Source organism: Hermetia illucens, chromosome 7 (assembly GCF_905115235.1).
Source record: "Hermetia illucens chromosome 7, iHerIll2.2.curated.20191125, whole genome shotgun sequence".
Lineage (NCBI taxonomy): Eukaryota > Metazoa > Arthropoda > Insecta > Diptera > Stratiomyidae > Hermetia > Hermetia illucens.
The window spans coordinates 13,588,594-13,616,486 of record NC_051855.1 but is presented as its reverse complement, the minus strand read 5'-3'; the positions used below and the strand labels follow the sequence as shown (position 1 = coordinate 13,616,486).

The 27,893-nt window shown below is 35.0% G+C and overlaps 2 protein-coding genes and 1 long non-coding RNA gene across 27 annotated transcripts; 1 reads left to right on the top strand and 2 right to left on the bottom strand.

Annotated features, from left to right (window-relative positions):
* The first annotated feature begins 132 nt into the window (after positions 1 to 132).
* LOC119660734 lies at positions 133 to 14,193 on the top strand. 8 transcript variants are annotated; one of them, XM_038069402.1, is made up of 5 exons: positions 617 to 1,104; positions 1,223 to 1,285; positions 1,469 to 1,980; positions 3,289 to 7,868; positions 10,585 to 14,193. In XM_038069402.1, the coding sequence occupies exons 4-5, from the start codon at positions 3,306 to 3,308 to the stop codon at positions 11,725 to 11,727; spliced, it is 5,706 nt and encodes a 1,901-aa protein (XP_037925330.1). In that variant the 5' UTR covers positions 617 to 1,104; positions 1,223 to 1,285; positions 1,469 to 1,980; positions 3,289 to 3,305; the 3' UTR covers positions 11,728 to 14,193. The 8 variants fall into 8 exon arrangements, with proteins under 8 accessions (XP_037925334.1, XP_037925330.1, XP_037925328.1 ...); XM_038069400.1 differs by having other exon boundaries at positions 1,223 to 1,410; XM_038069403.1 differs by having other exon boundaries at positions 617 to 1,133.
* Positions 3,484 to 9,864, bottom strand: LOC119660766. The gene is made up of 3 exons (XR_005250479.1): positions 9,737 to 9,864; positions 3,763 to 3,900; positions 3,484 to 3,710 (listed from the first exon to the last, which is right to left on the bottom strand). It is a non-coding gene; the product is annotated as an uncharacterized LOC119660766 (long non-coding RNA).
* On the bottom strand, positions 14,191 to 27,893 carry LOC119660737 (tau-tubulin kinase homolog Asator). 18 transcript variants are annotated; one of them, XM_038069419.1, is made up of 15 exons: positions 27,381 to 27,893; positions 25,807 to 26,038; positions 22,927 to 23,155; positions 22,440 to 22,805; positions 21,970 to 22,359; positions 21,700 to 21,903; positions 21,557 to 21,631; positions 21,218 to 21,493; positions 20,012 to 20,827; positions 19,847 to 19,947; positions 19,646 to 19,790; positions 18,971 to 19,574; positions 17,788 to 18,570; positions 17,300 to 17,393; positions 14,191 to 16,116 (listed from the first exon to the last, which is right to left on the bottom strand). In XM_038069419.1, the coding sequence occupies exons 2-15, from the start codon at positions 25,827 to 25,829 to the stop codon at positions 15,801 to 15,803; spliced, it is 4,422 nt and encodes a 1,473-aa protein (XP_037925347.1). In that variant the 5' UTR covers positions 25,830 to 26,038; positions 27,381 to 27,893; the 3' UTR covers positions 14,191 to 15,800. The 18 variants fall into 18 exon arrangements, 17 of the variants coding, with proteins under 17 accessions (XP_037925347.1, XP_037925357.1, XP_037925356.1 ...); XM_038069429.1 differs by lacking the exons at positions 25,807 to 26,038; positions 27,381 to 27,893 and adding exons at positions 24,819 to 24,927; positions 24,990 to 25,224; XM_038069428.1 differs by lacking the exons at positions 25,807 to 26,038; positions 27,381 to 27,893 and adding exons at positions 24,819 to 24,927; positions 24,990 to 25,224 and having other exon boundaries at positions 22,927 to 23,152.

Here is a 27,893-nt window from a genome sequence, read left to right as displayed (position 1 = left end):
GAAAATCTGCTTGTTATCGATAGAATCTATTTCAGATCCGAATCCATAAACATCTAGAGATTTACAATAATTTTAGGTGATGTCTCATTAATAAAAGTGGAAGTGAGATGAGCGTTCTGCTATTGTTGAGATAATTTACTTCAAAAGTTGAAGTAAATCATCCCACTCTGTTTTTAGGAGTTTAGACTGGGGCGAAAATTCCAAGTTACTATAAATAGCCTAAGTAGCAGCCTCTTAATGAAATGTTCTGAGTGGATATGTCCTTGCCAATTACATAAATACGTACGACCACATGAGTAGTGGCACAGTCCTTCGAAATATTCACAATTGCTTATCTGGAATAAATCAGACAGACACGGAATGGGTGTTATATCGATTGAATTTGGTGATTTTTGATTTTTTCCCAATTTATTGTAGAATTCCCTACCTAGATGAAAGATTAATCATTATACTTGAATATTATGCATATAAACTAAAAGTCAAGGCGCTATCACATATAATATGTATGTGAAGTGTTTCATTTTGGCGAATTTGCATAATCTGCATGCTATCAATGAGGCTTTCTTTAGAATAAATTAATGCAGGATCTAATTTCAAAATATTTAGGTGAGTATCTTTTCTACAGTAGTTTTTTACTTTGGTGGAGTTTTCTGGCGCTGGGAGCGAAAATTTGCTTTTGAACGACAGACCTCATTTATGTACATGCGCAATGTCTAACAGTTTATATTTTGTGAAAGGTATGAGAAAGTACCAAAGCGATGTTGGGGGAGTTGTGCGATTCGAGTTTAAATATCGTGAAGTGTCGATTCGCCCATAGCTAACTTCATTAAAAATATGACATAAAACTGCACATAGGCTTTAGGAACGATAATCTGAATCATTCATTCGGAAACCGATCCTAACAAACACATCAGGACAATATAGATTTGTATTTATATTTTATAGAACTGATTATACATTCAATGACAAAGGTGTTTGCCCTAGGCGAAAGCTATGATATTTGTGCGTAGTGTTAGCGTCGAAATTGCGTCGCGGTGCGTAGTGAGTATAATTGCATTTTTCAATGTACATAGTTCGAATCAGGATAACGCGGCAAGTTTATAGGTCAGTTTGCAGAAAATGTTCTCTAGTTGGTATGAATTTATTGTAGGGAAAATTTCTAGTAAACGTGGCTTTGAAAAAAGTGAATCGCTTTTATTTGAAACTGTGCAACTTTTTTCAGTTCTTAAGATGCTCCGAATTGATTTTCGGATGTAGATATCAGTATGCAAAGATGATTACGATGGTAATTTGTAGCATATAGTATCCTGGTTACAATTCAGGGGTAAAAGCTGGAATGATCATTATTTCCTTTGTACTATGACTTTCAAGAAAGTCAACATATTTATAATGCTTCTCTATTTAAACCAGGTGAAAATAGCAGTATTGTTTTATTTGATTAACCTACTGCCTTTTTTTCAATTTTCAGGACGCAAAATCTGAAAGGTCCCATGATAGTTTACTTTTTTTGACATCATTCAAACTTCAATCATATTAGGAAGGTGGAAATGAAAAGGAAAGTTTATTGTGAAATGGTATGGTGTCCGTCTAAACTCCGTATGAATATACCACCAGATTATCAACGTTAGTGTAGTTTTTATGCCATATCCATTTGCAAACGTTTACTGTCAAACAATTAGAATTTGTCTGCTTTGCTGACCTAGAAAATGTGTTGAAACGCGTAGGTAGCCTAACTTAAATCGCTATATCAGAAAACGCAAATTATCGTCCAACCTAATCGAAATGAAAACAAGTAGTCGAAATGCATGAATAAGTATCAGAAACTTAATTCATGTTTCCTGGGTCAATATGTGAAGAATTATGTGCCGACGCTACTGTGGAAGCGTTAGTGAAGTGAATCAATTTTATACTTCGTAATCAAGTTTTTAGAAAAATAATACTTAGTTGCAAATGCCGACTGCTAATTCATTCTGGAAAAATGTGAGTCTTTTGTCTACAGCGCATATTAACCATAGTTAATATTAAGCTATTAAACATACCATTAATTGAATTATTCTGTAACATATTTGAAGATTTCTTCATGAATATGAAGCAACGGAATTATGAATGAGTTTTAAGATCTTACATATTTATTGTTTTTAGTTTTTTTCTTTTGGTAAATTTGACTTTGATTACGTTTTCAGGTTCAGTTTTACAATGTTGCTGAATGATTTCTGCTGCCAATTACATAAAATTTTGGACTATGTACAAAGTATGTCCAATTTGAAATTAATCGGGTCCGATGATTGTTAAAATATTGAAAAAACTTTCAATAAACATTGCATTTGCAGTACCGTGGATCGAAATCTGTCATCTGTTAGAGGACTGCTAAATAGAACCAGTTGTGCTTTCCATGGTTAGATTACTTTTACCAATACATTCGCATAGCAGTTGAATTCTACTCTCTCAACGCCATCATATTATGATGGTATAACTCAATGTAAACAAGCGAATTCGATATCAATCCAAGTGAAACTGAAACTTAACTTAAACCCTTTATGTGGTAATATCCGTCGAATATAAAGCACGTGCGTTCTTCCTTGAAAATCAAAACTAGGACGGGTGTGTAGTCCAGCAGCAATTTTCCCCATCATTCCATTTGTCATTTGAGGAAACATCCAAAATATACCGTTTATGGTTTCCAGTGGGGAATGATCTAAAGAATTGAAGAAAATTTTCAATTCCTAAGAGAAACTCTTATTATTATAGATAACCCTTTATCCTAGACTTTGTTACTCTACAACAAAAAATGTTTGATATCCCCTTTGCCAATGATTTTCTTTTAAAGGATGTTGACTTTTGCTGAACTGAAGTTACATTCAAGATAGGATCCCATTTTATGGTTTTCAAGCTCAGAAGAGACAACTTATAATCGTGCTTTGCCGGTAACTTGATGTACTTGGCCAGAGGATTTTTTTGCGATAGAAACAGCCACCAACAGCTTTTCATAAATATATTTATTCCAGAGTAGCTATCATTCAGTGTCAATATTTAATATTTCTTTTGGAAATGAAAAACCATTACAAATAACCATTATTGTTATCAATCTCTAGTTAAATAAAAACTGTTATTGAGGATTCACGATATTTTTTTTTGTTTTGCTCTCAGACGTTGTTTGAAGCATTGGTACAATTGTTTTTATCTATATTAAAGTATTATTAGAAAGTCTGAATATTTACGGATGATTCAATTAATGCTAAACTGGGGATGGGATGACTATAAATCTTCGCTATCGTATTTATATTGCAGGTTATAGCAATGTTAATATGGCATCCTACTCCCAAAACAGCGGTGATAACAACTCACTTGATGACAATCGTTTTAACTCTATGAATAATGATTCCATCACTCAGTTAGTTACAATCCAGTTCAATATTTTTACCAAATTGTCAGCGTTCGACGTAGAGAGAAACGATCAAAAGTGTTTGCATCATACAAAACAAAAATTGTGGTTTCCAGTCGTCAGTTTTCTATCATCGCTCTCCTACAATAGCACCAGGTGTATTAAGGTAGTTGCCCTCCAATATAATATTCCATTATTATTTGACGATGGCAATTGGAGGAACATTGCGAAGTATTCGAAATACCGCATCATTCGGTCTAGATCAGAAAAAGATATACATGATGATCACCATTTCATAGAGAATTCGAATCGCTCATTGACTTTTGATCTACGGAAATATTGTTTTAAATTTAACGATTCCATTAAATGGAAATTCTTACGAGATAATTCCGAATTTTCACAATGGAGCCCACAACAGGAAGCCGCTTTTGAAAATACGAAACGAAGTACTTTCAATAGCTGTGCTTGTTCGACCGAAAACGATATTAAATACTCTGCAAATCTTGAAGGAAGATTGTCTACAAAGTTGAAAAAAATATCTACAAAGTTGAGTGCAGATTATGAATGCATTGTATCGAAATATATAAAAAGGAAGGGAACTGTCGATCAATTCAAAGGAGCTTTTAGCACTATAAAGTTACTTGTGAAAATTATATTATTTGCTCTAGGTTTATTTTGTACAGTTTCAAAACGAGAGGCTCTAGTTGCGAAAATCAATTATAATTACTGCAATAATCGTAGTGATATTAGCCAGGCGGATTTACTAACAATAGGATCAATTCGGAATATGGAGGAGAAAAAGTTACGTAAGAGTAGAGTAGAAATTTTTCGGTCCGTTGAAAGTAGTAAAGGAAATATTTCAAGCTCTGCATCAGATGAACATCTCGCATCAGTCAACATTAAATTTAATGACGTTGATACTAAGCTATTGCGCCCACATTCGTTGACGCAAACGAATCAAGTGCAGGTTATTGGTGATGAGTTACAATCCGTAGAAAATCATTATGACGATTACAGATCGCCGACTTTTGTATTGCCACCAATACAATATCCTCTACTACAAACTTCATCAACAGTAAAAAAGTGTTTAACATCTTTCAATCGCGGTCGTTCACATTCACCACGTAAAGTGCATAAATATTGTGATAACTTTGAGGAAAGTATTTCTGGGGGAGAGTGTTCCTCTCCAACAACAGTTCCGGATTCGGCTGTGGCCACCTCTACTCTAATGAATAGCCGTGCGAATAGTAAAGCATGTCTTAAGGAAAGTCGACCTAACGATGACAAGGAAAATGAGTCACCAAAAATCACCGATTTGATGAGTTCACCGAAAATGAAAATTTGTGAACAAATACTTTTCGAGCAGAATTCTCCAAAGCACCTAGATTCAAACAAATCACGTTTCTCATTTCCTCCGAAGCAAATTTATAGCGAAGATGTATTAAGCAATGTTTCATCATTGCCTCTGATAAATGCAGTTTCGGAACAAATAAACTCATGTGATACTTGCACCATTGCAACAAACTCAGCTAGCCCTTTACTCTCGTCAGCAGTTTATAAACATGGGAATTACTTCAAATTCCCTGAAGTCGATTATATCACTTCAGATATTTTACCGAATACGTCGAAAACGTTTGCATCGTCCGATATTACATCAGAACGAGCAAAGGCAGCAATTGTAACTGACTCGATGGTAACTGAAACTGCATCCTCTTCGGCAATACTAAGAAATACCTTCGGTAGTCAGCCTTCTCGGCGGGTTAGGCTAAAATCAATATCTTTAGACTCCGATGGAGCGCGTCTAGTTGAGGATAATTTGGGGATACCCGTCGAAGAACTGATTCAATACTCCAATGAAACGACATCTGATAGAAATGGGTCTTCAAACTCGACCATGTATCAAAGCCAATTAAACAACATTGAAAAGAGTGGAGAAAATACCAATTTGTTCGACACTCCGGAAGCTTCACTAAATGACGCATTCGTGGAAACCCAAGATGTGCCAATATCAATACCAAAAGTCACTCCTCCCACCCTCAGTCAAAGTTGTCGTAAAAATAGAAACAACTTGAAAATAAATGTTGAAAGTAACGATAGTTGCTTTAGGAGCAGCTATGAAAACGGAATACCGGCGGTAAAAGTGCCTACACCAAAAACGCCAACTCTTACGCAAACCAAGCAAAAGGCAGTTTCTTTAGACTCTTCAGATGCAAACAATATTGTATGCTACTGCACGGGACCCTCACAAATACGTTCACAGCATCATCTTCATCAACAGCAATCATTAAACTCGAGGTCTGCACACCATTTATCGTCGATATCTGTTCCAACCACACCGAAACGTAACGTAAATCCAAACAAAAAAAAGATTGGTAATAAAGTAGCATTTTATAAATCCGCTGGTCCACCCAAGATGTTATCACATCACCAGTCTACCATCAATCCTGTCCTTATGGGTTTCGATGCCAAAATGCATCAGTGCAATTCAATACCAGATGAAGAACATTCGATGCGAATCGCTATTGATATTGATGACAATTACGGTGAATGTGCTACTGAACTGGATGATGATCACTTTGAGAATTTCTATTTGGGTGAAATAGAGGATGAGGTAGTTGTACTGGCGGAAGGTAACAAATTACCCTACATCGACGAAAATGAAATAAAGAGACGAATCAAAAGCGGCGGGGAAGCGTCGGAATCTGAAGCACCAAACAAATCATATGATTATTTGCTTCTAGGCTCGAATTTACAGTCACAAAAATTCGGAATGTTGAGTTTGTCAAATAACAATTTGGAAACATTGCCTGAAGTGATGACTATTACAGATTTTGATAATTCCACACAGGTTGAGTTGCCTAAACTACAAAATTCCACTCAACTCCATCAGCAGGAGCGAAATTCTCAGCAAAATGATGAAATGAAACGAAATAACTTAACAAAACCCCACCCGTCTGCACGGAGCAATATACTACAACGTCGTGGTTCTAACCAAAGTCTAACAATAAATTTGAATGGCTCTTTAGGGAACTTGACTAAATATATGAGCGCATCGAATTACAGTTTGGGAAGTTATACCGGCTCAAATTATAATTTAAATAATTGTCCGCAACATCATCTGAGTATGTACTGTCAAATACCATCGAATACGTCGTCTACACAGTCAGTAATGACTCATGGTTATTGCAATAGCCAAATGAATATCTTACACCCTAATAGCTCCTCTCCGGTTCAGCAGCAATCCGGTTTCGAGACAGATCTATCTTCAACTGATGGGTGTCCCAACAAAAAGAATTTACTTCAGCGGCGCGGTTCAAATACTAGTCTAACTTTAAACATAAAAACATCAAATCAAGCCAATCTCAGCCGCTTTAGCAGTCATAGTTCGCTAAATATATCATCGAACTTAGCTAAGTACAAACAATCGACTCAGTCCATATATGGACATCATCAGTCCCAGCCACAATGCCACCAATATTACCAATCGCAATCACATCGCCAGCAATCAATGGGCAAGAAGGGTTTATTGGAACGACGAAACTCCAACGCAAGCCTGACACTGAATATACATAATAATGGTTTGAGTAACTCTAGCCACAACCTCCGATCTTCTGCATGTAGTCTCAGTAACATAACAAATATGTCTATAGAATGTTACGAAACAAACACAGAACGTTCAAATAGTAATAATATCCTTGATGAAACAAACAATCAAATAAGATCTTCCATCCTACCATCTGCGCCAAGGCAGCAAAGAAAATTCCTTAGCTCAGAGAATCTCAATACTATGATATCACAATGTAATAAGTTGAATCAAACTCATATACGAAATTCAACTAAAACATGCTTCGGTTCTGTATCTGATCTAAAACCAAATATAATTAACGGCAATGAGAATATTACAAAAGATAATATCGAGCGAGGCTCTGAAGTAGGAGTTAGACAATTTGAACAATCCGATTTATGTTCTTGCACTGGTGTTCGGAATATTACTACTAAACCGCTGTCGCCACAATCAACATCAGAAGATTTTAAGATGTATCTCGCAAATATACAACTACTTCAGAATGCTACAAACGTTCTCACTGAAGAACATTTACGTAAACTACATTTCATTTTCAAAGAAAACTATGAAATGTCAAAGCGAAAAAATAGCAAAGATGAAGCAATGTTAGGTTTATTATCGGACCATATTGACCGAGGACATGAAACAAAGACCCAGACACAATACAAGCATCAAATTTGTTCAAAGCTTACTCAGTTTCATATCACATTGCCAAATGATAATGAAAAGAAACAATTGTTGCGGTCCTTGCATGAAGAATTTTGGGATCTTCCGACAAATCATCAGGAAAAGCCGCTGGTATTTGGTTCACAATCGAAGAATAGATATAAAACCATTTTGCCGAATGAACATTCCCGCGTACTCTTGGAATCTGAACTAGGAAGCTTGCATGAGCCTTATATAAATGCCAATTTTATAAAGGTAAGTGTAAGTAACCATTCAGTTGATATTTATTTTTAAATGGGGTTTCATTGAATTATATTGAAATTGTCTCAAACCCAATTTATATTACTTTTGATTTTTATAAATCATTATTATTTATTATAAAAACGAATCAATGCTGATAAAGGCTTTTATTTTTTCTTCTGGGAAAAGTCATTTTATTGTCATTAATGTTTTTCGAACAAATATATCAATTTGGCAAATACACTGGAGTGCAAAAAATCCAGCGCATTTTGAATTTCCAGTTATCATGTTTTTCTCTTTCCCAACTCAATAAAATTTGCCTTTATGTACATATTCTGTTTGTATGGCACAAAAGAACAAGTAATCAAACATGCAATTTTATTGCAAAGAAAATTACCAAACAACAAAAAAAAACAATTTATTGATTAAAATAAAACTTTTCCAAAAATTCATTTAAAGGCAAAGAAAGAAGAAAAATCCATAGCCTCTAATATCGGGTGTTTCCTCGTCTTGCTTCAATAGCTCCTTATAAGTTTGTGCATTAAGGGATGGTCTCGGGAACATATGGAGTTCTGTCTTCGCTTTTATACAAAGCAACCCTCCACCCCTTCCCACACACCATCACCGACCTCCTCCGAAATACAATAGTATTCCCAACATTGCAACGTTCTCATCTTCTTTCGCCAGACTCTAGCTTGACCTTCGGAAGCATAAAGAACAATTCTACACTCGGCTGAGAAGAGGTCCATTCAGAATATTCCCCAGCAAAGTGTAGTCGAGCTGCTTTGTGCGTTGCAATGAGAAGTGGGTCGGTAGCAGAAGCATTATGGCCTATCCACATGCGTGCAAGGATGTTTCGCTTGATTGCTAGCGCTTCTAGGGGATCTGACGCATCCACACACTTTCCAAAACCGCAAAAAATCGTTGAAACGCCAACATATGGGTAATGTGTTTGGCTTGGTATGTGCAGCTAGCGCTTGCCGTCGATCCATTGGATTGTCGGTTTTTTGGCACAAATCAAAGGGTGTGTGAGATGAAGTGGCGGTGTTAAGTTAACTTTTTGAATGAACCTTGCCGACCTGGAACGAACTTCGTTGGCGTGGAATGTTCATGGTAATATGCAGTTGCAAGTGAGTTGCAGCTCACGCGCAGGTATCGAATGCATCAAATATATTTATATACTTTGTTTACTTGCTTTAAATTTTTAAAATTTTCGGACAATAGTAAGAAAAGAAAAATAGAAGAAGAAACAATTTCTACACACACGGGTGGGTATTGTACTCTTCTAAAGAATTGAAGGCTCACAACGAATATCTTTATTTGTAAACTTTGAGTTTATTTGTAAACTTAGTTCAGGCCATATAGGCGTGCTGGTTTAATCCCAACAATATACCATTAATTAATATAATTAATATTTTTTTAACGAAATTCGAGGTACGCCAATTTTTTGCCCTAGATTGTAGTTGCCTGTTTCTCATAATCATCCGATCCAGAATTATCTGGAACCGGAATTTTTAAACAAGATAAGCTTTAAACATTTCTTCTTCATATATTGGGTGATGTGATAAACGCGATATCTTTTATAATTCCGCAAGTAATGCATCTATTTCTGTCGTGTTTATCGTTCGTTATTTTTTCTCTACTAACTTCGGCATAGCCTAGTACAGATTATATAGGAGTCAGTGGCGTTGCGTTGCTAATACCGATCCTAAATGTTCGATAACAAATCTTGAATCACACAAAAAAAAATTCCTTCACTTTTCATTGATTTAATAAATCCGCCAGTTTCAATTCGAAAGCTACTTAAAACTTCCATTCAACACTAATTCGAACTTTAAATCGCATGCAACCACTTGCAAATTTAATACGTGCGGAAACTCTACCTCCAAATCAAATTGAAAACTTCATTCACTTCGATCGGAATCAAATTGGGAAAAACACATTCGATCGGATCAATGCACCACACGATTCATCAGAAACCAATTTTTCGGCTACTGGGAACAATTCTGAAAACACCTACACAAGAATGCAATTTATCCCATTGATTCCATACAACTCATGAATTCGCGGTGAAAGCTCGATAACGAAAAGAATTTTCCAAAGAACCGTCATACAGGCAGGAATATGTATCGCGAAGAGGGCATTTTCTGTTGTCCTGTCAAATTGCCATTGAGAAGCAACATTTTGATTCCTCTGCAATGTTACTGTTACTATATTTTCTTCAATTAAGTAGGGAAAGCAATGCTTCCCTTGCTTCTAATGACGTCATCTCACTGGCACGAGTACTATACACAAGCGCTTTGCCTGGAACCCTACCCTGTTGGTTTTCCAGTGATTGCTACTATAAAAATTTTGCAGTTATGAAATGAAAATTAAGTTTATGAAGTTTGCTGTCCAACGAAAGCAGAGACTATTAACTATCGAATGTGCTATAAAATATGGTATATTCAATAGTTTAATATGGTGTTGAAAACGAGATTTATCTAATTCTTTTATTTTACAAGATTAATCTTTTTGCCAAATTATCTTTTTTTATTGATATATAACTGTTGTTCGGAAAATGTTATTGAAATAGTTCGCAGAACTAGACTTTTCTATTCTATTGTATTATATATGCCTATATACATATGAGCATGAGTGGACGAATGAGTTTGAATAATAATAAGTTCAGTTATTGCTATATAAAAATTTACACGTTTAAATTGTATTTCGGTTTTTTTTCATTGATCAGGGCCCCGACTACACCAAAAATTCCTACATAGTTACGCAAGGACCGCTACCTAATACTATGTACGACTACTGGTTAATGGTTCAACAGAACATAGTGAAATACCAGCAAAAACATTGTCAACCGGAGGCAAATAGTGATACACAAGCTAGAGATATAAGGAAAACGTCTATGAAACCCATCAGCGCTTGCTCTCAACAAATGGTTATGCTTACTAATTTTGTTGAAAGTAATCAACAAAAGTGCTCCATATATTTTCCGATTGAAACCAATGAAATTATTTTCATTACCGACTCTAATGAAAAATTTGAAAACGATCGGTTGGCCGCATTGTATAAAATTTATTTGAACACAGTCTCGACTGACTCACATGCCCTCAGTAGATGCGAGTTCCAAATCGAGCTTACTGATGAGAGTATTGAATGTAATCCATTCTCCGAGCAGCCGATCAAAGTTGAAGAAATACCGAGAAAAAATTATTTTTTGATCAGTAACTGTGGTTTACGAATGAAGGACGGGTTCTCAATACGAAAATTTATTTGTCTTTATATAGTTACCGACAAAAGTCAGAAAGCCAATACTCCTTCTTACAAAGCTATAAAGCAAACGTTATGTCGATTCACCTGCTATCATTATTGGTTTCCCGATTGGCCTGACCATCACTCCCCAGAAGATGTTGGCCTCTTACTCGATATGAGTTTACATTTATTAGATTCCTGTTGCGATAATGAATTCGGGCGAGATGATGGCTGTAGCTTCCAAAAAGAACAAAAGTCCAACAGTATCTTTGAACCTATATTGGGGGTAAATAATGATATTGAGCCCTTACCGATAATTCATTGTTCTGCAGGTATTGGAAGGACTGGATGCTTAGCAGCAATTTTAAACGGAGTCAGGCAAATTCGAACTTCTATATTGCTCGCCTTGAAGCCATGGAATTGCCAATTAACAAGTCACTCCGTTGCTGTGATGAGAGCAAGCAAAAATTATATAAATGTTGACGTACTTGGTATCGTATGCAATCTACGTTTACAGCGTGGTGGAATGGTTCAAAACTCCGAACAATATGAATTGATTCATAAAGCCTTATGTTTGTATCAAGCGCGAATAGATGCAGAACTGCTCAGTTGGGATGAAAGTATATAAAAGAGAATGCTGAATCTACGTATGTATATGCTAGGGTGAGACCAAAAATAGTACGAAATCTAGACTTCAAATAGTAATTGCCGATGTACAAAATATTATTCATTAATTGCTCAAAATAATGAGTGTTTGGAATTAGCTGAAATGTGGAATAACATGAGATTTGAGAAATTTCATTAGGCTGTGTTTTTTTTTCGATTTTATTTCATTTGAGTTCCTATCATCACTTTTATATCCACTATTTTTTGTATGCCGTGAGTGCGCATTCTTATATTAGAAAAAAGTAGGCATCGTAAAGTAGTTACATATTTAATAAGCTCAACGTTATAGATTAAAAACTATGGTGTATAGAATTAAGGATAACTTCTGTCAAAAGTACTTATTAGCTGTTGGATGTAATGAGACTTATTTTTCCTTTAATTTTATACAAACTGACGGTTGCGAAATTGATAAGTACGCAGCTTCAATATGATAAATTTCGCTTTATTTTGAGTATCCTCAATAGGATATTTGCGGATATTAAACACATATACATAGATATTCAAAGTTATATGGATGCAGAAATATAATTATTTCATAGTTGCGTTAATTTCACCGGCATTTGCGTTATATTAGAATTGCTCTTGGATTGGAAATTACACCGAAATGTATGTAAGGTTGCTCCCAATTACTGTTTTTTTTTCACTTATATTCATTTCAAGCTGGTTACGTATCCATGTAAGCAGGTCACGGAAAACTATCAACTTTACAATTCGTTCCGGCTATTTTCGCTATATGAAAACTAACGGTTTTTGTACGAGCTGTTCCATGCAATGTGAATTTAGTATTTGAAAAACTATTGAAGTGTCTTAGAAATTTGTGGAAAGGGAGGTGGATCAAGTTCGAAATGGAACTTTCGCTTCATGCTTAAAATTCACCAGCCGCATATTTGGTTCCATGGTACTGATGACTAGCATACATATAATAAATACTAATGTGTTCGAAGAAAACATATGGGGCTCAAATTGTAGAAGATCACTTTGAAATTAAATTTAAAATATTCAAAAAATAAAATTGTTTATACTTAGCGCATGGATTTTATGGAGTTTTGTGCCTACGCGAAAATAATTTGCTTTGTAACATGTATTACACATATTGCCCAATAACCTTTCTGAATCATATGAAGGGCTTGTATTCAGTATCTAACATCTTTATCAGTCTTTTAAAGAGTTTGCAGTTCCACAAAAGTTTTTTCTCAGTTCTTTCCATGCATTTAATTTTATGTTCTTATTGAACCCTGTATCATACTTTGATATTCATCCATCTAGCGGATATCGATGTGCCGTTTATACACAAGCATTTTTTATTATTATTTTGTCTACTTTTTTTTTGGGGTGACTTTACCTGGAAAATGCATTGTATGAAACGTCAAAACTATTTTATTTGGACCAATGATTTTGAAAATAAAATTTCCTTTTTTTATTAAAGAGCAAACAACAATTTTTATATTCTGCATATACAATCTTGATTGTATATTTTACATATACAATCTTAATCGTAAAACGCACTGAAGAAGGAAGTATCTGCCTCCCGAAAATCGATGTATGCAAATAGAATTAATGCATAGTTATATCCAATACGAGAACGGAATTAGTTTCTCATGAATGAGTCTTGTCTGATATAGATCAGTTATTTTAAAGAATAGCACCATATTTTCGATATATACATTATGATATACTAACCAAGTTAAAAGATTAAGGTCTTGACATTCGAAACAGTTTTTGCTATACAAAAACTTGTGTAATTTTTATTTTAAGTAAATAAGTGAAAGTTAGGTAACTATTGGAATATTTTTCTTTAAAGAATCACTGAATATTCTCAATAGAGTTGTAACGACTTCATGGAGAATCATATTATTGTTGACTATATTCTCGGAAGTGATCGAATATGGAAGTACTAGAAAACACCAATTTCAAATTTAAGTGTGACACGCAATTGATGCTTAAAATTATATATATATATATACATATATTTATAAGTGTTTCGATATAAAAGCAAATACACTATATTTGAGCGAAAACGCAATTAAGAAAACGAGGTCTTTTATTCTAACAATAATTTAAGTCCATGAGAAATAATTGCAGTTTGCAGTACACTATTGAAATATATACACATACATTGCCTTGGGAATCATCTTTGCGTTGTTGAGCGATTCAACACCACCATGATCATCATCTGTAATGCAGAATAAAATAGAATTAAAGAACGCTGGCCATCATTAGAAAAACGCAGTGCTCTGTTCAGGCGATTCCAAATGTGAGTAGTTTGAGTGAACACCTTTAAAGGGAAGGAAGTAGTCATGTCCTGTCGAACCTCCTTACATTTTTAACTTAATACTTACTCAGACAGAACAAACATATCTGTGTAAACTAGTAGGAGAATGTCTGCTTAACGGGAATTTACATTTAATCAGTGAGAGTCTCAAAAGATATCATATGGTTACTTTTATTTATGGTATTAGTTTTTACAAATGCAAGTCGAAAATAAATTTACAATTTGCAGTTATTAAAGATTTGTTACATATATTTGGGAAGCACTAATTCCCCATAACTTTCGACTTTCCTCAAGCTTCCATTTGACAGAGGTGATCTTCAAATAAAAGGTGCATTTACTAATGTGAAACAAATGCTTTATTTTTGAATAAAACATTTTCGTCTTCGTCAATGTTTTTAACTTGGCGTTCACGAAACGGTAGTTAACTAGTTAACAAAAATAATACAAACTTATATAACAAATAGCATAAAATTTGAATAAGTGACAAAATAATAATATACCTTCAATAAATAAATTATTTGATACAAAAGATTTATACATTTTCAATAGTTTTCAGAGCTCATCACAGCAAATATATATATATGTATATATATATATATATATATATATAATTATGTAATTTATACATGTATATATAATATTTGTAGTTTATATATACATTCATTTTAGTTGCTTTAAATCATTCAATTCATGGTATTTTTCGTTTCTGTTTTCCCATATTTATATATAGCAAACTCTAGTCTCATAATTTTAATAAATCTTATTGAATGTCACCTAATAACATAGTAATCTCGCTGATAGTGTTTTTGGGTATTAATACAAACTGCCAAATTTACATCTAAAGTTGTTCAGAAAGGATACTTCTAACTCAATGTTTGTTTATTGAATAAATACAATATTACACAGCATCGCTTATATTGTTTTATATTAAGATTGCCGTTAATTTGCAGTGAAGCTTATTTTTTTCACCATTTCGAATTTAAGCCACATTCTTAAGATAATTTTTTATTGAATAAAATTTTAGTATTGTTCTCCTCGATTTCGTGTCGAATATTTCATTTAAATTGCAGTTTTCATTTTTAAACTTTATTTTATAAATACAATTGCCAAAACTACTATACTCTAGTGCTAGCTTTAAAAATATGCACGAACATTTTCCTATCAGTCCGTTATTTTCTTTATAGCGAAGAAAGTAACACTTTCGTTTCTTTCAATATTTACTTCAATCTATAGATCATGAGAAAAAATATCAATCAATTTCTAGTTGCCCGTTATTAAATTCAGTATTAACCAGTCCATATCACGCAAATTAATGTCACAACAAAGTATCTTGAATAAAAAAAACTCAAGATTAATAACACAGGTGAAGTTGGAAAAAAGTAATGATGTGAGGAGTTCAGTCTACATTAGTTACCAAGCATTCCTGAAATAAGTCACTCTATCCTGAAGAAATGTCAATTTCTGTTAGGCTTCAATGAAATCAAATTTACAGTTGGCTCCTGGTTTTAAAGTAATCCTTTCAAATATCGTTTTCTATATCTGTACGTTGATTGACTCTTTTTCCCGCTATAAAATCTTTTTATGATGAATATGCTTGTGTTTCATTCGAATGATTTGCTCAGTAAATAACCCATTACAGTATTGATAATGATCTATTTGCTCAACGTTATTTGGTTGTTTCTTTTCTCATTAATTTTCTGTATAAGAAAAAGGCTTTTCATTTGCGTTGAAGTTTAATGTTTATATTTTTCCGGATTTAGTTTTTATTCTAAGTTATATCTATATCGGCGTAGACGTGCACTATTCTCGGGTTTTGGTGCTCCTGGTGGAGGTGTTATATCATTACGTAGAGATCTATCAAATTCTGCAATTATATTCTCGCCTGCAACATGATTGCATGATGTGGTTGCCGACGAGAGAGGAGTATTTATATGATGTGATTGTGTACTTTGCAATGTATCTACTAAACTACTATTATTAATATCACTTGGATGTTGCTGGTGTTGCTTTTCTTCCCCACTATTGTCTGAAGAGTTGTCTTCAAATGTACCTAACATGTGAGTCGGTATACCGCGGTTTCTAAAATGAGTGCAGAAATTGATAATATTTGAATCAAAAGTAAAAACGTGATTTCGGCGATATTTTTACTAGCAGTGTAAAAGTTTTATTCAAATTTCCTGCTAAAATTGTATCAAGGGGGAAACCACATTTTCAGATTCGATGTTTTGCTACATCAACGTAGCAATCCCAGAATACACTGCAAAAATTTCAAAGTTAAATTCGTGTCCCTTTAAAATTTATGAATGTCGAACTGAGCGCTTATCGGATACAAGCTCAGGCTCGAGTTCGCAGGAAGTAGTCGCTTCACGCGTTACGTAATCATGTAGTGCAATGTAAGCTAAAAATTCAAAATATTCCTTGATATTTTGTATGCATTGCTGTGTTAGGAGCTAATATTACGTTTTTTTTTATTTTTAGCGTCAATTTAAAAAAAATCTCAACGGCTGTTCGAAATATGACTAATATAATGTCCGAATTTGATTGAATTCCAAGCAATTTGTCCCACTAAAAAAACTATAAAACATAGATGAAGATAAGCTTTTTAATGTGGTTTCCTCCCTTAAAGGAGCAACTCAGGAGTAGTTTCATTTAGCTGCAAGGAGAGACGACAAGCGTTGTCAAAATAACGATATTTGCAGAAAAAATAGTAAGCAAAAAAGTAGTAGCGTAGTCGCGTATCATTTTACTGATCAAACCAGGTTAATAATTAAAAATGCAAACTTCGCATAATAATAATATTTAACACATTTAATAATAATCGTTGGCATGACAATCCAATTGGGTCAGGGCTTTGAAGTGTATTAGAGCACTTCATTCAAAACCGTGACGGTACACTACAGGATTACAGTATCCTGTAGGAGGTAATGTGGTCAGCACTGCAATTGCCCGTGATTATTACCCTGATTTGACTCAGGTACTCATTCACAGCTGAGTCGACTGGTATTGGAAAGCCAGTCACGATAGAGATCCTACTGCTGCCAGTGAGATTTGAACCACGACCTTCTGTACAATAGCCTTGCGCTCTAACCACTAAGCCATCCGGACACACTACTAGCAAATAACCATCAAAACATAAAAGAAACAAAATATAAAAAAAAAAACACAAGTATCTTGTATCTTTTGACACTTTGCTAATATTAATATCGGTCTTGTCCGATTCGGTATTGTTGGATAAAATTTATAAATATGATTACGAACGTACCTGTTTATGTGCCTCGATCGAGGTCTTTGAAATCGTAGATTCAGTTGAGATGGGTCGGTTACATATTTTTCAGTTTGACGTCGTCGCCGCAATGCTGTGTAGTAGGATAATGATGATTGGATTGAAGGGAAGTCAGATTTAAATATAAACGATTTTGACTTTGTTTTGAAGATAGTGATTAATTTTTGTTGAGATGGAACTGATTCATTTCATTTGTTTTCTTAGTATTAGAAAAGCTTGTGTGTTTTTCTACTACACTATATTTTTATTGTATTTTGTAACTAATCAAAATCTACGGAGAATTTTACAAAGTATTAAAATTTAAATCTGTATAAATTTAAAAAGTAAAATTTATAAAGAAGGAGAAGGGCAACTTAAAGTTACTTTTCTTTGTTCCGAAATGTTCGGTTCATTTTTTAAATAAAATATTAATGAAAAGAACGTGTGACAATAAATTGCCCAAGTGTGCTTAAGTGAAAAACACTTACCAGGTGTAAGATCAATCATATCGACATTAAGTTGTGCGTTATTGGAAATAGTTGTGGTAGTTGTCGTTGCTGCTGATGAATTACTTGCAGTTCCAGCTGATGAATTTCCTGCTGCTGTTACAATATGACCTGACGGCTGAACATCACATCCAGACCAAGATGCACATTTCGATAAACGTAAACTTGTGTTCAACACGGGGATTCTACTAGCGACACCGCTGCTAATCCCTGAAGGAACCAGATTGTCTTTATGATGTATGCACTCGTATTGCTCTTTCTGTGTTGGGTCGTCTAGTTTAACTTTGTTGAAACTAGCGGCTTCGTGTCGAGGATCTTGTGTTCTAGCGGCAATTACAGCAGATTCATCAAGAACCTTGCTGTTATCTTCCCCATCACAATTTTCCGTGAGGTTAGTGTTGCCGATTTGTTGATGACTATGAAATACGCTTTGCAGGTTATGATAATCCTCACTTTGATCTTGATGTATCAATTTCGACTCATTCAAGGGTACTGTTGATGAAATTTGACTGCTTGGTCTATCATTTACGGTTTTCGACTTCGTCGCTGCTACAGATGTTTGATGAACTTCTGGACATACATGACTAGTTGGCGTTTGAAAATGCGATGTTGTAGATACTGCCGCACTGTTTTGGTTATTGTTACCTAATAAATAATGTTGTAAGTCGAGTACGCCATTTCTAACAATATTAATGTTTTTAATATTAATCGAAGTACCATTTGCTAGAGCATCAAAATAAATCGATTCATCAGGATTCGGGCTCTCTGTAAGAAGAAACGTTCGTATATTTGAAATTGCCAATGATTCGATGCGAAAGCACAAGGAAATGTACGCAATTCAATAATCTATATTTGGAACTTAGTAGTTAATAAGAAACTGGTGCTAAGATTGCATCTAGACTTTTTAAGAACGGCACAGAACCGTTTTATATGGACAAAGTAAATAATAGTTAACAATGGGATTTATTGGCTAAATCGATTTTTCTATGTGATATCGAATTTAACAATTCGGCCAATAATAATTTGATGTCAGTAAAGTGATGCTAAGATATATTCATCTTACAGCATAGATTAAAAGAGGTTATGCTCAGATTTTCCAATCTAGGTCAGTGTTGCATATGTATGTAATCTGCGCTGCTTAGTCAAATAAATTACAAAAAGGCACCTTTTGGAATGACACGAATTTCCAACCGACCGCTGACAGCGCATCCTTCTTCATCCTGTTGGTCAACCCCTAGAATTTTGTCTCTGTTATCAACACTATTATTTATCGATTCAGCTCTAACGTGACTCTCGTTCGTTTCCGTGGGATCCAAGTTAAAGTCACATTCAATTTTCTCTACTTTTGCTGGTGGCAATTTCATTTCGCAATTCGAGTTGAATATCGCTTTACTATTGTTTTGCTGGCTCGTATAACTGGCATCAGCGTGATTATGACTACTTTGTATAACATTATGAGTATTATTGAAAATATTCAGTTTTAAATGCGTATCAAATGAATTGATTAGTTGTTGAAGTGGCGGTGATGGCGGTCGTGCAGATACTGTAACATCTGGAGCACTATTTAATGCGATATTTGGTAAACTATTGCGGAATCTCTTTGCATTAATCAGCTTCTGGTTCGGAGCTACTGACGCGTCAACCATTTTATCGGAGGAATTTATGACCTTGCAGTTATCTAGATCAATCAATGCTGTTTCCTCTGGGACAGCGGAGTCGGCTACAGTTTGTCGAATACCAACGTTTCGAATAATATCCATACGAAATACCTGTAGGTGATTTATGAAGTTACTGAATTTGAATCTGAAGAGCACATTCACGGTTGGTGGAAAATACTAACCGTATCGTCAAATGCAGCTTGTTGGATAACAGGTGGCTTTAGATCGCGACGTAAAACATTTCCTAGAGCTGGTTCGGACCAGCAATGTGGAAGCAATTCATGTAAATTGCTGTAATTCTCAATTCCAGCTATATTTAAATTACATCTAGAAGCCACGAAATTAATCATTAAGAGTCTGAAACATAAATAATCAATACTTACTTTTTACGTTTGATTTCACGACGGCGTATTTGTGGTTGCCTATTTATTAAATTAGGTTGTGAATGTGATCCTAAATTGCTTTTATCTTTATGATCAGGGCTCTGATGAAGAAAATATTGCATTTTCATTATAGGCCTTCAATGTTTTTGATAGCATGGATCATACCTGCGGTTCTTGTTTCCACTCGTTATCCGTGGTTTCCTCTGAATCATCAAACTGGCTCTTCCATTGCGACGCTAAAGTTAAAGCACCACCGCCTTTTGTCACCTGTTGCAGAGCAGAAACATTTTCATCATCGATAAGGGCGAACTGCGTAACTGAATGATCTCGGTTTCCGCCAATGCTTAAACCACCTCTATCACCACCTGATGAACTTAGGCGATGTGTTGATCCCGAGCCTGAAGAAGGGCGCAAATTCGATCGTCGACCACCTGTGATATTCATACCAACGCTTCCGCTACCACCACCCCCAGCTGAATGCCTTTGGTTTCGAAATTCCATTTTATTCAAGTCGAAAGAAAAGGGTGACCCTTCTGTTTCACGGGGTGATCCTGTTTCTGCCGTTGTTCCCGCTAGTTCGTGAACTGAGGTAGGTGGAGCGGTGAACACTCGCAGCCGACCATAAGTTGACTTTTCCTGACTAGACTTGGGAAGCTTATTGCAACTACTCGCATTCTCATTCCCACAAAAAAAATTATGTGCCGCCTCTCCATCAGTGGTTCCGGTCTGAGCTGTTCGGTGTGGTGAGCTAACTACCCCTGCAAGCGAAGGAATTGCTCCGGCTGACGCGGTTTTCATAGGATTTCCAGTCATATGAGTATTTTGGTTCGATTCTTGTACCGAGGAATGAATTTTTTTTTGCAGTGAAGCATGAATACTTTGGTGGTGGTGATGATGGGCCGGCTGGTGATCGCTTCGCGAATGCGATTGATGATAATGTGTTTGTGGCGCAGTATCACGTTCGCTCGAAACCAATTGCGCCTGAAAATAGCAAACTTCATTGGTTTAAATTTGGTCAGCAGGAGAATGTAATACAAAGATGAAAAATGAAAAGTTCCATGTGACACCATGTGTTTTTTTAGGAAAATACGACTGCCACATTTTCTGATCCACCTTCTTAGTGATGCATTCCGGAAGCATACCCAACTTCAAGATTATGAGAAAACAATTTTTAACATCAAATGAACTAATTGGTGACATATAATTAAATTTGCCGATTAATTGCTTCATTCGTTACAAGATTAAATTTTTAAGTTAATATGAGTTAAGGTTTCACTCATGGATTGCAATGGGCTTAGTTCTCTGTTCATCTTATAAATCCAAAAACTAAAGTATTACAGTATTAGGAAGACAACGATTTATAAGACTCACCTTCATAGGTTGCATTGATACTCCTTGCATGTTGTGCTGTAGATGAGCATTATTTGGTTGATTTTGATCTTCTTGATCGTTCGAATTCAATTTCAAGAACGACGACAAATTCTGTGGTTGATTGGGTGGTGCGGTATACATTTGTGACCGTGTATGCTGTTGTTGTGTGTTCTCCCGTGGTTCACGTTGATGATGTTGATCAATTGTATTATTTTCATTTAATCCTGAATTGATTTCGTGATGAGGCGAAGTAGTGGCATTACAATTTTTATCAACCTGAAAATATACGTTATCATTAATTTACAAAAACTTTCAACTAGTTTTGCTTGCTTTTAAAACCTTATCTTTATGGTGATTGACTGGCTCTGTTGTTGCCATCTGAACAGTATCGATTTCATTACGCCTTCGGACCACCTGGAATCATCAACATAAACCAAATTACAACAACAGAAACAAGTAAAAAAAAAACTTGTTAGGCTTACGCAGTCAGTTCCACTCGCATTTGAAGCAGCAACAGTCATTTGAGTGACATTTCCATGGAGGTATTCATTTTTAGCTTGCATTTGGACGTTATTTCCTTGACTAGAGTTTGAGTTCCCAGTTGCATCACTTTTTTCCCAGTCGTATGGATCTGATTCTTTGACACCTCGTCGTTTCATACATCTCTCAAATAATGACTCTAACATCTATTTTTTGAGTAAAAATACCGTTGGAATAAAAGCAGTTGGATGAAATATCCTCAAGGTACTTACAGCATAATTTGGCTTATCTGCATATGTAAGGGATTGTATATGCTCTAGAAATTGTTTTAAATCTGACGGCAGATGTTTGAGTAGAAGTCGATGATCATATTTTTCTTTCATTAATCCTACTTGTTCTTTATCTTTGATTTTTCGCCAGGGAAGTTGTCCATTTACAAATTCAACCAACATATAAAATAGTGACCACAAGTCGTCATGTCTACCCATTTCCCTATTCCGATGAGCATTTATTGAAGCGTATCGTACCGTGCCTCTAAATCCTGCTGCTGCTCGTGGGCAACGCACTTCTCCTGTACCAGTAGTATATTGTCGCGCTAGTCCAAAGTCAAGCATATAAACTCTGCGGCAATTATATGGCAAACGTCCAATTGAGAAGTTGCTCTAGAATTTATAATAATTTCGTAAGAACAAGCCTTCAAATTTTTGAGCATAATGTATTAGAGATAGGACTAATAATCTACCGGCTTTATATCTCGGTGAAGAAATCCAACTGAATGTATTGACTCAATTGCTTTCAAAATTTGGACTCCTAAACGCAACGTTGTACTCAGAGAAAATGCACCACGTGGTTGGGCACGTCTCAGCTCAGCTAAGTTTTTTCCTTGCAACTGCATAACCACATAATTGAACCGATCATTCCTTCCGCATCCGATAAATCTGCAAACATGTTCTTTCCCTTGTAGTTTTTTAAGTACGGCGACTTCCATTTTCAAAACTTGCTTCGGTTGCCGTGCAGATTCAACTTTTAGTGCGACTTGTTCACGAGTTATTAAATCTTGTCCTTCATAAATTTCTCCAAAACCTCCGCCACCGATTTTACGGACAACCTGGAGACATTCAGAAAGATAGGATTATTTCGGTATAGGAACAAATATCATATGACAACCCAAAAAAAAGGTTTATCAAACAAAGTAACATTGAGTAGGAAATCTTTCAATTAGGACGTACTTTCCACCGTTCTTTGACCACGTGACCGGGCTGCAGCAGATCTTCCGATGTCATTTTTATATTATTGTTATTGTTTTGATCTGTTGATGGTGAACGAACACGGAATGTAACCCGCGGTTTGGTCAATTTTTTTGGATTGGCAGGAAGAGTTGCGGAGCGCTGGAGTGCATTGCCAAGCCTTAGACCGCTCTGTGCCGGCTTAGCAAGACCTTGTTCCAAATCATTTCTACTAAAATCAAATATAAGTTGTAGTAAAAATATTTTATTGTACAAAATTTAATCACTACTTTTAACAAAATCAATTGAATACAAAGATACTAATTTGTTCAGGATTTGTTAAATAAGCAAATGATATATAAATTTGAGTAAAAGGATATTCTAATAGCTTGGATACAAAAGTTTCAGCCGATTTTCAAAACATGGGTATAGTAGATCAGAAGCGAAACTATGTATTGTGTAAATTGACAGCGCGATTTTACATCATTTTTATTACCTGTATTTCAACAAGGAAATGTGATTGAAATTACCAAGTGAAATGAATAGCAATGTTGTTCGTTAATGTATAGACTTCAGTTGAATAAATAAGCGAATTAAAACAAGTTTACCAGTTGAGCAAAATATGTTTATCAATTCTTTTATATTGTCCCATGTACTCGATGCTCCTATGTGGAATTCATTGAACCAAATTTATTCTTCCCTTTAATTTTTTAGTGTGTGAGTTTGATTTTTAATCTCATTTTCTTTAAAATTATTTTGCATAAATCACCATTCTCCAATAGCGGACCACACAAAAACCACCCATGACCTAAACCAATATTTGTTCGAGAAGCATGGTCGTTCGTATCTACGAAAAATGCCTAACCATATAGGGACTGCACCTTCAGTCACTTTTCTTCGAATCTATTAAGAACTCATTGTCAGGATGAGTAAATGAAATGGTGTTATAAAAACCTAATATTTTCCAGTAGGATTCTCCTATATGTTTAATTTCCACTTTTCTAGGTGGTGCTCAACACTGATTACCCACATTACAAAGACCCATTTCCACTAATCCGCAATGGTTTGGAGCTTCTGACATCTCTGGTGTTTAATGCTATCACGCTGTCAGACTGTAACACCATTGCATTATCATTCTTGATTTAATGCTCATTTTCGGTTCTGTTGATGAACAATTTAGCTTTACATATGACGGACTGAATATTAAAGAATGTTCGCGGCAATATTAGATACAAAGGTATCCTCAATTCATGCAAAGCGAGAGTCGATAAAAAATCAATATGATTATGCGAAGAAAATATAAAATCATTGGATTAGCTCGGAAAGTTGAAATTAAAAACACCATTGAATCACATGGTATCACTGATTTACTGACATTCATTCTGAATTGGTTTCGTTTAACACAAGAGTTTTGGTAGATTAACGACAATGGTTTTTAGCTCACACACTAAACTTCTTAGCAGTAGATACCCACAACGCTAAATGATTTCCCTATTCGACTGGGTTCACGCCACCATTCAGCACACTATCCGCAAGCACTGTAGATACACTGCCCGACTGCATTTATAGAATAAACATTGGTTGAAACTCGATTGAAGACTTTATATTTATTTATCGGATAACTTTTCCTGAAGGCTAAGACCATATGTATAGATAACCTAGATACAATCCATTTCTTACAAGAGCGAATCTAATCCCTTCCTTTGGCCGAGCAGCCCTTAAAATTTCAGTATGAATATTATAAGGCGCTCCGCTAATAGGCGATCACAAAGAACTAATTTCATTCAATCCTAGGAGCCTACACTGCCTTTATGTATCCTAATGCGATAATAATTTTTAGATTTTCAATTCATAATCTCCTCAGTGGTAAACTAGAGAGATAGTATTTACCACACCTCTTCAGCAAAGTAGACTTTCGTTTCAAGGCTTATGCCCATTTGATTATGATGCTTTTCTCTAGTTCCATACCACGGAAAAGCACAATTTTCAGTTCGCAATGCATTTCTAAATAAATGAAAAATGGCACTTTCTATTAAACAAGGGTATTACATATTTTAAAAATTTACGTTTCTTGAAGAGTTTCACCCGGATACTGCTAAAACACTTTATTTCACTATTCGTATTGTGAAGCGATATCGGAAAATTATCAGCGTTCTAATAACAAATTGAATCAAAGTAAACGCCAATTGAGAAGCAATAAAGTGAATAAGTAAGGATTACAAATGTGGAAAATTTTGACAGTTCATAAGGATGGCAACTATGAACAAGGATGGAAAAAAACCTCTTTTCAACTGAACCGACTTGAGGCAGGACATGCGTACATTTCGCATTTCTGGCACACGGAACATGACGACAAAATACAAGGGCAAAGAGTACCCCACCCCGGCATCGTCGTCAGGTACATTTGAAACTAGAATTCTCTGGCCGTCATGGTTTTCTCATATGACAAAACAATAAAAAGGATATGCACACTATGTTCTATGCGTTCCCACCACATTGAAAACACACCCTGGAAGCATCGATTTTTCATACAACAAATGGGACTGAACGTATTAAACGGCGATATATGTGTGCATCCTTTAGTCTTTTTACAAGAATTAAAAAATCTTGGTCGCGAATATTCATATTTCCTTATTAGCAATGTTACTAATAATAAATAATAACTATCATATGTTAAATTTGAATATCTTTTATCAGTCTTGCGCATGATCACTTTTGATAGAAATACTTGGGATATTTCATTTTAATTCATGTGAACTGAGTTGCCATAATCAACTAAAATTTCTATAAAGCAATATTTTGGTATCATTACAAGAGTGATCATAACAATTCAAATACATTTTTGTTAAACACAATTCTTGACTTACACAATTCTAAACTCACCTTTTGTCGTCAAATATATACATTTTCTGGAAGTGTTTTTTTTTTTCTTTTTAATAAATAGCTGATCTTCAACTTTCCTTTGTCTTTTCGTCGCTGTTTAGTTACAGTAGCTTTTAGCGGTGCGCAAAGAGCTCTTAAAGAGTTCTTTTTTGCATTTGCGTAAGTTTATGAACTTTTGCAGTGCGAATATTGTACTTGTACATCACATTTCATATGTTGGATCGGCTTATCACTACGGAAATTCAAATCATTTTATTCCAGTTTTCAGCATATAGTTTTGTGAACTCATAAATAAATATTATGTTTGAGTGAGCAGTATGTTACTATCTAGGCGCTAACCATTGATCATATCACATAAGCATAAAAGACCCTATAATCCTTTCAAATGATTGATCAAAGAATTCATGCTATAGTTTGTTTTTTCTCTAGAATTAGCTAATTATCGAGGAAATCACTGGATTTCGATAACCCATTCATTGGTTTGTAAAGCAAATTTAACGAAAACAATTACGCTTGCAAACAGCTGCGGTTCATTTGGAGTTTACTTTAACATGTTAGCATAAACACATCTTGCATATACTATGTTGATCAAAAAGTTTCGTGAATTACCACCATGTGGCGCTGCTGTTGACCTTTTTAAGGATTTGTAGGTAAACAACTTGTGAGTTGTTCATCACGATAACGCATCGCCGCACTGTGTCATTATTATCCTCGAACTTTTGACACACGCAACGAAGATCACCCAACAACCACCGAATTTACCTAGTTTGAATCTCTGCGATTTTTAACTACCTGCATCATTGGGTTGTAAAATCCTGAAAAGTAGAGATCGTGTGATGAACGATTATTTTTGTTGCGTTACTGACACAAGTTTGCTTTAGCATACTAATGTGCAAACCAATATGACATTTCGCCCGGAAATATCAAAATTTTTTGATATTCTTATAACTGTTTCTGTGACTTAGCGAGGAACTGCAATTTGCCTATATACCTGCTACTTCGGTGAAATCTGGAACTTGGTGGGCAACCAGTTTACCTATCTGGGGACGCCTTTCTGGAAAAGTCAAGTATGGCTCTGATGAACATATCAGATACTAAGTATAAAAAAAATTTGCAAGGACTAGATTAAGTGTGTAGCAGTCGATACGGATCATACTGAATTGGACAATATCTGCTGCGATGAATAATCTTGCATTTGAAATTTTTTAATAAATTCCGGGAACCTTTTTACTAAGGTATATGTATTTACATTATATATATATGTATTTACATATGCAGGTACATCTTTGACGGTTAAATGATTGTACTCATAAGTTCGCAACGTTCAGCTAACTAGTCTCTACCTAGATTAGATTCAGAGGAAAGGAGTCCACAGCTCCCCGCAGGCGTGTTGTAAATACTTACTTGCCTTTGAAAACAAACACCAAAAGTGTTGAAAATACAAGTCAATCCAGTGAAATAGATGTGTTATTTCGTCGCTTTACTGCCCAAATACTCCCATATCCTGCCCATCGGACACTGTCAATTATATTGACAAAGGAAAGATTGAATAACTGATCCTTAGAATTACGCACCTTTATGCATGCATTTGCATAGACTTTGAAGGACAGTTTTTCAAAAATATTTGATCAAATATTTTTTATTCTGGTTGTCATTGGTGAATGCGCCGGTAACATTTGTTTTTTAGCTTAAGGAAAGATCTTTACTACTGAACACTGGAAAGTCGTCAAAAACTAAGTCCAACACTTTAAGATCACAATATAAGCTTAATTTTCAATTTTATTCTTGACTGTCAGAAATTTAAGTAAGTTTCATTGCACTTAAATAGTCTGTTATTTTTTCGTTATTACATCGCACAGTTCATTATTTGACTCATCATTATGTTGAAGTGTTTTTACTGCGCACTATAGTTTTTCCGATTTTATAAAACTATTATTATCTAACAGAAGGGAAGCAAAGCGGTTTTTTATGCAATTTAAATTTTTTCTTTCGCGTTATTGAGAAGTTTTTTTTTGTAAGTGACTGCACTACGTCCCAGAGAATTCACAAAATGGAAGAAAAGATTGATTCATTTACTTATGGATATT